Genomic DNA, 12,877 nt, shown 5'->3' with positions numbered 1-12,877 from the left:
GATTTAAATTAAAAAAAGGTAGAAAATTGATTATTCTGTTATTGAAGAAATATATGTAGAAGTTAAGTTTCGATAAGCTTCCAAATTACATTCTTGAATAAACCCAGAATCAATAAGATGAACAATTTTAGTATGATACATCTGTTCATTTTTTATAAGAGTAAGACTTCTTAAGTCTGATGCAATAGATTTAAATATTGACATATCATCTTTAGGGGTATATTCTTCAGTATGAACTGAAATAAATAAAATTTCAGGAAGGTCTTTTTTTATTTCTTCATAAGAAGAATTCCATTGTGATAAGTCTCTATAATCTTTACATCCATACAATATAACTCTTTTATTTTCTAAGTCTGTTTTAATTATTTCAATAGTTCCATTCTCACATCCTTCTTTACCAAAAATTAATAATCCAACTTTATTATTATTCCCCTTAATAGCAAATTTAATTGCTACTGCTAAATAATTGATTAATAATGTTTGATAAATGATTTTTGATGGTTGAGTAGATTTAATTCCTATAGGAAATCCAAGTGGATTTAAATGTTGGTCATTACATGATGAATTCTTTGAATGTTCATCATCAAAATCTCCTATACCATTAAAATTACTTCCAACACTATTGTCTGATTCTCCAGAAGATGTTAAACATCCTTCATATCCAATCATTCCTCCATTAGCTCCACAAAAAATAATAACATTTCTAATTTGATTATCTTGTTGTATTACACGAACTCCATCACAAACTGCTTCAGTTGTTTGTAAGGATAATTTCATTAATAACATTGAATAACTAAATTGACAATTCTTTTTCATTAATCGTTTTAACTGAATTGTTGGAACCCATTCAGGTTGGTTATTTATTATTTGAGTTAATATATCAGTGTATTGATGAGAATGAGCAAGAGATACAATATCTAATGGAACATTATTATTAATTAATTTAAATTGAAGTCTTTCATCATTATCAATAATGATATGCATAAGAATTTCTGCCATTCCAATAAATTGAGCAGTTGTAATTGAACTAAAATGTGGAAGGGTCATATATTCTCTTGCAGCTTTTGACATAATAAAAAGATTTTCTTTTGGAACAATTTCATTAAGTTTTTTTCTTTCAACAAAAGAAACCATCCCTTGATGAACTTTTAATGAATGAGGAAGAATACAAACTAACCAGACACTAAATGATTGAAGCTTCTTTTTTCTTTCAATTAACCGTTGTTTTTTTGCTTCAATTTGTTTTTGTTCATTAGCAATAACTTGTGCATATTCTTCACTTAAAGCTTTTTTTATTGATTTATTAATTAATGGAAGAATTAATTCAAATTCTTGTTTAATGATATTATCTCTATTAAATTTATTACGACAATTTGAACAAATCCAATTATCTGAATAATCAAAATTTTGATTTACCATTTTATAACAATCAATACAATAATTCATTGAACATGTTGAGCATTTAAAAGGACATTGTGTATTACTAAAACAAAGAGAACAAACTTGGTCATGGTTTAATAAAGGATAATTGTATAAAGGATGATTTGGTTCTTTAGGAATAAGAGCAATACATTCAATAGGTAATTGAATTTGTTTAAGTAAAATTGCTTTTCTCAATGCTTGTTTGAATTGTTTAAAATGGTTAGAACATAATTTGATTGGAATACTCTGCATGAAATGGATATTTGTTTTTTCTTTATTACAGCCTGTTATATCACATTTTTCAATTAAATCCAACTCTTTTTCTGAAACTGTTTCAGACTTTAAATGAGTTTCGTTATTATCTTCTGCAGTTGTAGTATCATCTTTTATTTCTGGTTTCTTTTTTTCTGGTGGTATTTGTTCAGTTGTTGGTTCAATTGGTTCACGTTTAATTGGAGGTAAATTTGGTACTTTTTGTTTATTATTGAATCGTTTATAATGATTAAGACAAATAAGGTGATGTGAACAATTACTTCTAATCTTTACTTTACTAATCATGTCATATGGAAGTTCATTGATTGAAGCACTATTACTACATTTTTCAATACAACAATCTAATCTCTCTGCTTTCTCAATGAAATGTCTTTCACATAACATCCAATCTCTTGGATATGTGTTAATAAATTCAGGCTTTACAGTTACTTTACCCTCTATTTTAGAAAGTTTTTCTTTACCTATTTCTTGACATCCATTGATACAACATATTTTTAACATCTTAAAAACAAGTGTTATTCTTTTTCAGTTTTTTTTTTAAGATTTCTAGTTTTTATTAAAACTTTTATTGTTTTGTAATGGTGTAAGATTTTTGATTGTAAGCTTTTAAGATTTTCTCAAAAAATAAATGATAATAAATCAAGTGATTAACACTCTCTTATTTTATTTTTATTATTCATTTCTTTACACCAAATTTAGTATTTTATTTTTATTTTCATTACTTTATTTTGTGTATTTATTCTTTGTTAGTTTTATTTTCTTATTTAACTTGAGTTAATTTTGACTCAAATTATTGTCTGTTTATTTATATCTATCAACCATATCTTATTATTTGTTTTTAATAAAACTACTTTCTGTATCTCTTTGAAATACAAATAGTTTAATTCTATTCTTTTATTTTAATTATTTTTTATTAGATTATTGTTCTTTATTATTTCTTGCTCTATTAATTGATAATTTGATTTGAACGTATCAGTATTTTGTAATTTACTGATTACTAATAGTTGGTATTTTCATATTCATTAATGAACATAATTTCTAATGAATATTTTCAATAACTTATTACATTATAGTATTTGATTATTCTTATTTATCAAATTATCAAGACAATGATTCAATTTATTTTTTATCTTTAGGAACAAAATATAATAAAAGATTCTTTTCCAATGCAGGAAATACAACAAATTTTAATGCAATGAATATTGTGTAAAATCATTTGATCTTGTAAAGAAAACCAAACAAGACATAGAAGTTCAATATCATACAAGAGAATGAATGTCAATAACAATAAATTTCATCATAATATGAATGATAAATGAAATAACAAGGAAAAAGGGATAAGAAGATGAAAAATTCAAATAAAAACAAATAAGAAACAAGATAAATAATAATAAAGATTACACCCATAACAAATATAAATGACTAACACGAAAAGATAAAGAAAAGAAAATAAAAGAATAACAAGTGAAACAGAGAAAGGAGAAAAAGAAGAAATACTTATAAATTAAGAAGGAAAAAGAAAAAGATGGAATGATATTCTTCAAGAAGTATATTCAATCAAAAAGAAGAAGATAATTGAAAAAACGAAAGAAGAAAATTAAGAAAAAACAAAAGATTGGGAAGAAAAAGATATTAAAATAAATGAAGAAGAAATGAAAAACAAAAACACAAATAAAGAAATGAATGAAAGATGTCAAACTTCAAGAATAATAAATAATAAACAAAATATAATGATAATCAGACAAGAAATAGGAAATAAAGAAATCGAATAATAATTGAAGTGTTGTATTGTTTTGAAATTAATTGGTTAAATAAGAAATTATATAAGAAATTAAGAAATGAACAAATTAAAAGTATAATAAAAGCAATAAACATCAATGTCAATAATGAAAATGAATATATTAAATATATTAAAAAGTATTTCATAAATTAAATATTCATAAAACAACAGTAATGTTATTTTAAATTGAATAAAGAATCTTTTATTAATTTTAATATTGTGATGATGAATGAAGTAAGTAATTTGTTATAATTAAAAATGTAAAAGAAGATAATTGAATAAGATATTCATAAATGATAATAAATAATAAGAGAAATGACAGTCATAATATTTTTATTAATATATAAAATCGTTATTCTATTTTTAATAATTTTATTAACAAAAGGAAGAAGGAATAATAATTTAGAGAATGTTAATGAAAAACTTAATAGTGTGTTATTTAAATTTGAAATTAAAGATATTTTCTAACATAAAGAATAAAAATATATAAAATAAGAAGATATTATTAGAATTAATTTGATATATTTAAGAAATCATTTAACAATTGATTATATTTATATATAGAAATTACATTTTTAACTGTATAAAACGTATGTATTAATACTCTCTTTTAAATAATATATCAAAAAAAAATCATATTCATTCATTTTATTAAAGAAAGTAACATTTAAATCATTAAATACATTCACTTATTGAATTATTTAAAAAAGACATACAAAACAGATATAAATATATTTACAATGTTAATTTACTTTCAAATATAAGACGATAAATTGAAAAGAATATCTTTGATATAATAAAAAAAGAATAAATACAGATTGTTAAAGATTACAACAACAATTATTTATTCAAACAAGTAGAATTATAATGAATCTTTTAAATATTGTTCTTTTTGTTTAATTACTTCCATCTTATATGCTTTAATATCTCTAACAAAATAATCATTTGCACGTTGTTGAGCAGGAGACTCTTTATTTGGATTATCTAATAAGTCTTGTACTCCAACAAGAATTTGTTTAATAGAGGTTGTAGGTTTCCAGTCATATGATTCATTTAATATACTAAGACAAATTTGTCCATTTGGAAATACATTTGGATGGAAAAATCCTTCTGGTAAATAACAACGTGGTGGTGATGCTGGGTATCCAGTAGAAAATTTCATTTCTACTGGATAATAACCATTTTCCCATATCGTTCCTTTCTTTCCTGGAATTAAACATTCCCAATTAAATAAATCAGGTTGTCCTTTTTTCATTATTGGTCTTGCAACAAATCCTGGGGGATGATCTTTTCTCCAAGCCCTTCGTTCTTCTACAATTCTACTAACCGCAGTAAGTTGACTCATACTAATTTAATTGAATTAATAAAGTTCTTTTTATTTTTTAATTTAAAATTTTTTTTTGAAAAACAAAAAAAGGTGTTATAAATCTGATAACAAATATTTTGTTTATGAGTTTCCTATTGGCATATTTTCGTTCCAACATCATTTCCTTCTAAAAAAAGTTCTAAACACTCTTTTGTACCTTTAAAAACATATGACTGAATATTGTGTTTTGTTGCCGCTATCATTAATTCATTAATTTTTCCAGCCATACCCCCAGTTACATCTATTCCTTTACAACCATGCAAAAACGTTTTTATTGATTCATAATTTTGCTCATTTATCAATGGAATAACCTCTCGTTTATCATTAAGAACTGGGCTATTACAAATAAATCCAATTCTATGACAACCAAATCTAATAGCAAGTTCTGGAACTAGTTGGTCAGCAGAAAGAATACAACTACCTTGCATAATATCCATTGCAACATCACCATGAACCACTGGAATAACCCCTTGATTAACTAACATTTGAAGTGGTTGTAAATACATATCAACAATTCTTTTATTTTCAGTAACAACAAAGTTAAAAGGATGGAATGGAATAGCACTAATCCCTTCTTTAATCAATGAGTTAACAATAATAGAACTTAGTTCTTGCATTGCCATTTCGCATTCAATAACACCAGTTTTATGAAACCCTTCTGCAAGATGATATGTTGCTGCAGGGATATGACCAAATGACCCAGCTCCATGAGCAAGTATAATTGGTTGTTTAGGATGTGAATGAATAAATTGAGCCAAACATTTACTAAACATATGTATATTCTCTAAAATTGGAGGACCATCAGCTCTGTTCTTTTCAGTTAGATAACTACCACCTATCTTTAAAATAATAAGGTTTGGTATTGAATTCATTTATAAGTTTAAGTATTTTTAAGATTTTTATCAAAGTTCTTTTGAAACAGCTGGAATTCTTCATAATCCATTGGTGTTCGACTCAATTAAATGAACAGAAATAATCCCGTTAATTCTTACGTTTTGTTACGAATTGTTCATTTTTATTTCTTTTTTTTTATCCTAAAAATAAGGCAGATTTATTAAATGATATTTGACTCTTCATCTTACTACAGATAATGAAAAAATAATATCTTAGTTAGAAATATGTTAGATTCTCAAATTTATAGTACTTCTTATTATATTTATATTTTTACAATATTGATAAGATACATTCTTTTTACTAACTTATTATGAAAAAAAAAAGAAATTAAACTAAAATAGTTTAAATATTAATAATTAATAGTCGTGAAAATAAACAAGAACTATTTAATTAGTTAATTTTGAATTTTTTAAAATTATCATTTAATTTTTGTTATAAAATATCAAATTCATTTTAATTTAATAATATTTTCTTATTAAGCATTATGATACAATATATTTAATTCATTAAAATGTTTTTTTTTTATTTTAATAAGGTATTTTATATTTTATGACTTTTCTCTTTATAGTGTTGGAGTTGATTTAATTTTTAATTAATAAAATACTATCTTTATTAATAGTATTAATAATAGTAATAATTTACTCCTCCTTAATATACTGTATCTAATTCAAACATTTTCATTTTTTTTAACTAAAATAGAACTAGACTAATAATGTTAAAACCATCAACTTAGAATTATGACATTTTGATTTGACATATTATCGTTTTGATACATTAACACATTATTTTTGGTTTTGATAAAAAGTACTAACTTTCTTCTAAATTGAATATTATTTCATATTATAATGTTATTAATATAATTAATGCGTAAATTAAAAGAAAATTTACATAAACTAATTATCAGTTACTTTAAAATCAAATTGAATAATAAATAGAAGAGTTATTCTGTACTTTAAACAAGAAAGAAGTTTTTTTAACAAAATAAACTGATTATTGAAAATATTCATTTATATTACTCTATTAACAAAATTTTGTCATTAATCCAAATGATAAAAAAAAAGAATAATTTAATCATTTTTATTGTTTTATTTTAAGTTTAATATTATTCAATTTTTAAATATTCAAATAAAAGTTATTAAGGAGATTTATTGTTATCAAATTAAAATTTCATTTTCTTTTATTGAGACATTTATACGTTATGACAAAATGTGATAATTAAATGTAATAAATGAATTAGGGAAATAGTATTTGAAGGGATTAGTTTTGTTATTGAATATGCATCTATAATTATTTTTCATTTATTTTATCTTAAAATAGATTAAAACGAATAATTAAAATAATAAATTAAATCATTATAAAATATAGGATTTGTTTATTATATTATTTTTTGGAGCTTCTTCATTTTTTTGGCTCTTAGTATCAATGAGATACTTGTCAAGATTGATTCATTTTAATGAAGTATCGGGATGGAAATAACTATTCTATTAAAAATAAGAATAAAACTAAAAGCGTTAGTTTTTAAGTAATTATACAAAAATAGTAAAAGAAATAATTCAAAGAGCTATTAATGAAAACGATAAAAAGTATGGATCTAAAAATGATCACAAGTCACAGAATCAAATGGCAAGACAAAAAAAAGAGGATCCTCATTTAATCAAAATAAAAAAAGAAAAAGATGATAAGAAAAAAGGAGTAGAAGAAAAAAAACCAAAGAAACAATCGTTAAAAACCATAAAAAAAGAACCAACTCTTATTAAAATTAAAAAAGAAACAACAGATGGAACAATAAATGAAATTAAAAAAGAAATTGTACCGATTAAAAAAGAAATTCAACCTATCAAAAAGGAAATACAAACAATAAAACAAGAACGTAAAGAAACTCAATCAAAAGTATCATCAATATCTGAAAAAACGTCGATTCTTGTTCCTAAATCAAAAGTAGTTAAAAAATCACCTTTGGAAAGAGTAGCAGAAATAAATAGAAGAAATGCACTTACTTCAATCCCTAAAAATGCTTTCATGAAATTTGTTTGTTAATTTTTATTTAAGACAACTGTTTTGTATCAAAAAATATTATCTACTCAAACTTCCATCTTAAATTATCTTCTTTTCGCAAGTCTTTTCTTTTCACTTATCAAGAAATAATAACTAAATTAATCATTAGGTTAAAGATCTTGTTCTTAGTAATCAAGACTTTTTAGATAGAAATGAACTCCGATTCCAAAGAGATGCTATTCTTGCACTTCACTTTATTGCAGAAGATTTTTTGGTAAAGCTCTTTGAAGATAGTAATTTATGTGCCCTTCATGCCAAACGTGTGACTGTTGATCTACGTGATATTCGTTTAGTCCTTAGATTAAAGAAGTTGTATTGAATCATTAAAGATTGTTTTATTCTATTATTTTATAAGAAAAAAAAAAGAAGAAATTGAATAATAAATTAAAATTAACCTAAAGTTATTACTCAAGAAAGGTCATGATAACCATTGTTACTTCTCTTTTTACGATATATTATGAAACCAATAATAAAGGCAAAGATAGTAATAAAGATCAAGAAGAGAACAACACCAAAAATAATCCATCCAATTTTAGTTCCATTATTATCTTCAGTATTATTTGATGATTCACCACTTGGATTTGGTGCAGAAGAACTTGTTGATGGTTGAGTACTTGAAGCACTTGGTGATGAAGATGAAGAAGAGTCTGATGATGGTATTTTTTCAAGTTTCATCAATATTTCAACATCAATAAATCCAATTTCATTTTCATTAAAACCAGAAACTAATACAAGTTTTGGATCAACACCATTTACTTCTACTTTCAAAATAGTACCAAATTTTCCACAATTACCTGATTTAAAATCAGAATATTCTGATACACTTGGAGGGGATGGGAAACTATAATTTGTCTTATCATTACCACGACATGAGTCATGTGCCGAAATAAATGTTGGAATTTCAGTACCTGTTGCACAAGTCATGAAATAAACACTACCTTTATAACCTTCAGGAATTAAATAATATGAACCACGAACATTCTTATGAGTTCCATCTGGGAATGTCATGTAAGTAGCATAACTATATTGAGTATAAGTAGTCATTCTATAGAATTTCTTTGATACAGGAAGAACCATAGCTTCACTACATTGTGAATAAATTGGTCTATCATTTGTATATAATGATAAAACAAATTGTCCACTTGTTCCTTGACTTTCAGCTCCAACAAAAACATAATAATTATTTCCTGGTTGTGCTTTAATAGTAACATAACCTCCTCCATTACATCCTCTTGTATCATTAACATCAGCAATACAAACTAATTGTCCACATGACCCTGAACCAACAGCAAGATAAGAGTCATATTGAACTGATTGAGAACAGGTTGAAATAGAAACTTGAGTTGTTTTTTCTACACTAAAAGTATACCACACAGCTTCAGTTTTTTGTGTTCTAGAACAAAAACCATTAGATGGTTCAGCATTCAAATTCCAATCAAGAATAGTATATGGAACCATAATAGAACGAGCATTTTGACAGTTTTCATGTTCAATAGTTTCTTCAATAACAATATGAACAGCAAGAGCTTGACTTGTTCCTCCGAATGCAAAAACAAAAGCAGTTTGTTTAATATCAATCAATACCTCCTCTCTTCTATTATAAGAACAATAATAATTACCACATCCACTATGAACTTCAATTGCATTTGGTGAATTACCTTCTTCATCATATGAGAATAAATGGTATCCTTTCTTATTTGGAAGAGCATCAGTTCCAATAAATTTATACCATTTTCCTTTACCATTTTCTGGTGTTCCTGAACATCCATGAGGTGATTCAGATAATTCACTTAAAAAAGCAGTTTCAGTTAATGAAGATGTAACTAATAATGCACTTTCACATCGATCATGTTTACTAGTACTGGTATATTCCATATAGAAAGTTAAATCACATGGACCATTAATACAAGCTACACGAATATAATATTCTCTACCACTTTCTGGCATAAAATCAAGATAAGCATGATTTCCACAAACAACATCAGACTCTTGAATACAAGTACTTTGACTACAAGAATCAAAAACTTCAATTTTAGTTTCACCTGATTTAGAAGGACATGTTTGAATTGATACACCTGTTCCTGTACCTTTAAATGTAAAGTATGCAGCTGGGAATGAAAGAGTTGTATCACTACAAATATTATTAGTTTTAGTCCATGAATCATTGACTGGTGCTGATCTACTAAATGGTAAAGAAGTAATAGAAAGTGCTTGTTCACAAACAGTTGGAATTGCTTGAGCAAGAGACTTAATAGTTAATTGGAAAGTACCTGCTTCTTGATAATAAGAGGTAACAAAAATATAATAACGTTGATCTTTAATTGTTGGGAAATAGACTCGAGCTGGAACATCTCCAACGTTACCAGGACATCCTCCATCAGCTGAAGTATAACATGGCATATTATCACAATTTCCTTCAATGGGTGCTTTAACAACTGCAAGAAATACATCAAATGGAAGATTAGAACCACAAGTATCAGCTACAATAGCTCTTCCATCTCCAACAAAAGTATACCATAATCCACGCACTGAACTGTAAATAGTACAGTCAAGTTTAGTTGAATCACCTGCTAATGTATTTCCTTCAACTACAGCAGGGAATGATTTAATTTCTAATGCTTTTTGACAATTAGTATTTGTTGGGTTAGTTTCTTGTGCAGTGAAACGGAAACGACCATAAGCACCAGGGGCAGAATAAACAGCAACATAAACTGGTTTTCCTGCACTAACAAAGACTTGTAACTTAGAATTAGTAGAACATTCAGGAAAGTCGTCATTCATTTCAATGAAGTTTGTTGCAGCAGTTTCACCACAAGTATGATATGCAGCAATTTTAGTATCAACTAACGTATATGCAGAACATGTAGAAACAGTAAATGTAGTATCTTTAGTTGAATTAAGAATATACCACACTGGTTTAACTAATTGTTGAACACCGTTATTATCTTCAATTAGGAAGTCGGTTACATCAGCATCAATTTTATCATAAGCAGTAAAAGGAAGGTTAATGACGTGTAATCCTTGATTACAACTAGCACTAAGTGAAAATGATAAAGTTAAACTAAAAACCAGAAGAGTCAGACAACTCATTGACATTAAATTATGAGTTTCAGATTCTAAGATTAAAGAAGCAGGCAATTTATTTGCTTTTCAACCTCAAGGAAATAGTTTTTTTATTGTTGAATGAAAATTCAAGGGTTTGATAACAATTCAAAAATCTGTATTATTTTTTATAGGAAATTTTTAAAAATTAAATAGAAAAAAAGTATAAATAAAAAGTTTATAATAATTAACACCATTCATTTTTCCTTTTTTATTATTCTTTTTTTTTTGGAAAACAAATTCATTCTTTATAAATAATTGTTTTAATTCTTTAATAAAGTAATTAACTTAAAGAATAATAATTTTTTGAAGTTGATAAATTAAAGTCTTTATGGTTGTTAATATATAATTTATTATATCTGAAGTACTTTGAAAAGTCTTGTACAGATAATTCTTTTCTGGAGATTGTAAAGTTATTAATATAATATGAATATTATTATCAAACACTTTATTCCTTTTAATTTATTCTTATTTTTATTCTCTTCTTTATTTAAATTGGTTTTTATTTAATATAATTAATGAAGTTGTGGTAATAAGACTTACTTATTTAATGAATTATTCTTCCTTTAGTATTACTGTAACTTATCTTATTAATTTAGTTTGACTATTCTAGTTGTTTTCTGGCAATTAAAAATCATAAGGTAGTAAATTATAAATAAATATTATTTAATTGAAAGAAAGAAATAAAGAAGTTATAAAAATAGATATTATTTTCAACTACCTTAAATTGGAAGTAATAAAATTATAGTTTATATTGAAAATGATGGCAGTTCAATTACAACACATAACAGATGCATTTTTATTAAAATTTAAAGTAAAGGGATTTATTTACTATTTCATAAGTATCAGGCTAACCATTTAATATTTATTAAAATATAACAAAAAGAATATGTATTGTTTATTTAAATAGTTATTTTCAGTCATTGATTGGATAAAAATATCATTAAAATATTTAAATATAACAAAGTACATTCATAATAAACATGTTTTTAAATTAAAACAATAAATATTCAAATATTTATTCTTTTGAGTATTAAATTTAAATATGATATATGATGAAGAAAATATAATATTGAATTAATTTATGATAAGTGATGAATTAATAACCAAATATAAAGGTAATAGGATATAATTAAATAACTAATTTATATAAACTTGGGTTTGATACATTGAAAATGGAAAATGTCTTATTTTTATAGTTTAATAATGATATTATAAATTTTTAAATAATATCAAAAATAAGATATTAAATAATAATATTCTAAACGATTAAATCAGTATAATTAAAACATGATTAAAAGTGAAGAAAAATAAATAAATAAAGCAATTAATTAAGTATTAATAGAAATACTTCTATTCTTCCTGGATTAGGGGAGACTAATAACAATGAGTCTTCTTCAATCAGCTCTACGGAGTATGTTTGATTGTGATAGAAGTAGTATTCTATGACATCCATCATGTTTTTTATTACAATGGTTTTTACTTCTTTCTCGATGTCAATGTCAATTTTTATTTCTTTAATTAATTTATTACTTTCTTTATTCACTAATCCATTAATTGAAATTATTACTGGAATTATTTTGACATATTTTAACTTTTCTATTTTCATTAGCCTATTCTTTAATTCTTTATACTTATTTCTTTTCTTCCAATACGCTCAATTAATATTGTGATATTCAACATTAATCATATCAAATAATAGACAAGTTTTGTTCTTTTTTATCTAATACATATATATCTGGTATTTTGTGATATTGTCATTCACTTTTGGGTATTATTTGTTTGTTCAATATCATTGTGATGTCTTTATATTTGAACATTGTTTCATATGGAGTTTTTTATATTGTTTATTTCATGTATATTTTCTTATTAATCCCTCCAATATTATAATGCCAATATTGTCATGTTTTTCCATTTGTGATTTTTTATGACCAATACAAGATAGTAGAATGTGTTCTACTGTAGATATTTTGTCTTTACAAAGT

General features: G+C 24.7%; 5 protein-coding genes across 5 annotated transcripts, besides 3 other annotated features; 1 reads left to right on the top strand and 4 right to left on the bottom strand.

Moving 5' to 3' along the window:
- Positions 1–30: 30 nt before the first annotated feature.
- EHI_178510 (uncharacterized protein) lies at positions 31–2,196 on the bottom strand (the record flags this gene model as incomplete). The annotated part of the gene is made up of 1 exon (XM_647940.1): positions 31–2,196. The coding sequence occupies one exon, from the start codon at positions 2,194–2,196 to the stop codon at positions 31–33; it is 2,166 nt and encodes a 721-aa protein (XP_653032.1).
- Positions 2,197–2,848: 652 nt separating this feature from the next.
- Positions 2,849–3,458: a repeat region.
- Positions 3,414–3,666: a repeat region.
- A 671-nt stretch (positions 3,667–4,337) lies between these two features.
- Positions 4,338–4,820, bottom strand: EHI_178500 (ubiquitin-conjugating enzyme family protein; the record flags this gene model as incomplete). Its single annotated transcript, XM_647941.1, has 1 exon — positions 4,338–4,820. The coding sequence occupies one exon, from the start codon at positions 4,818–4,820 to the stop codon at positions 4,338–4,340; it is 483 nt and encodes a 160-aa protein (XP_653033.1).
- Positions 4,821–4,907: 87 nt separating this feature from the next.
- Positions 4,908–5,713, bottom strand: EHI_178490 (kinase, putative; the record flags this gene model as incomplete). Its single annotated transcript, XM_647942.2, has 1 exon — positions 4,908–5,713. One exon carries the CDS (start codon positions 5,711–5,713, stop codon positions 4,934–4,936), a length of 780 nt encoding a protein of 259 aa, XP_653034.1. The 3' UTR covers positions 4,908–4,933.
- A 1,636-nt stretch (positions 5,714–7,349) lies between these two features.
- EHI_178480 (histone H3, putative) lies at positions 7,350–8,119 on the top strand. Its single transcript, XM_647943.2, has 2 exons — positions 7,350–7,763; positions 7,900–8,119. Exons 1-2 carry the CDS (start codon positions 7,356–7,358, stop codon positions 8,107–8,109), a joined length of 618 nt encoding a protein of 205 aa, XP_653035.1. The 5' UTR covers positions 7,350–7,355; the 3' UTR covers positions 8,110–8,119.
- A 36-nt stretch (positions 8,120–8,155) lies between these two features.
- EHI_178470 (uncharacterized protein) lies at positions 8,156–10,886 on the bottom strand (the record flags this gene model as incomplete). The annotated part of the gene is made up of 1 exon (XM_647944.2): positions 8,156–10,886. One exon carries the CDS (start codon positions 10,884–10,886, stop codon positions 8,199–8,201), a length of 2,688 nt encoding a protein of 895 aa, XP_653036.1. The 3' UTR covers positions 8,156–8,198.
- A 1,326-nt stretch (positions 10,887–12,212) lies between these two features.
- Positions 12,213–12,877: part of a repeat region that runs on past the window's edge.

Source organism: Entamoeba histolytica, genomic scaffold (genome assembly GCF_000208925.1).
Source record: "Entamoeba histolytica HM-1:IMSS scf_1104750518997 genomic scaffold, whole genome shotgun sequence".
In the NCBI taxonomy this organism is placed as follows: domain Eukaryota; phylum Evosea; order Mastigamoebida; family Endamoebidae; genus Entamoeba; species Entamoeba histolytica.
This window is presented reverse-complemented; position numbering and strand designations above follow the sequence as displayed.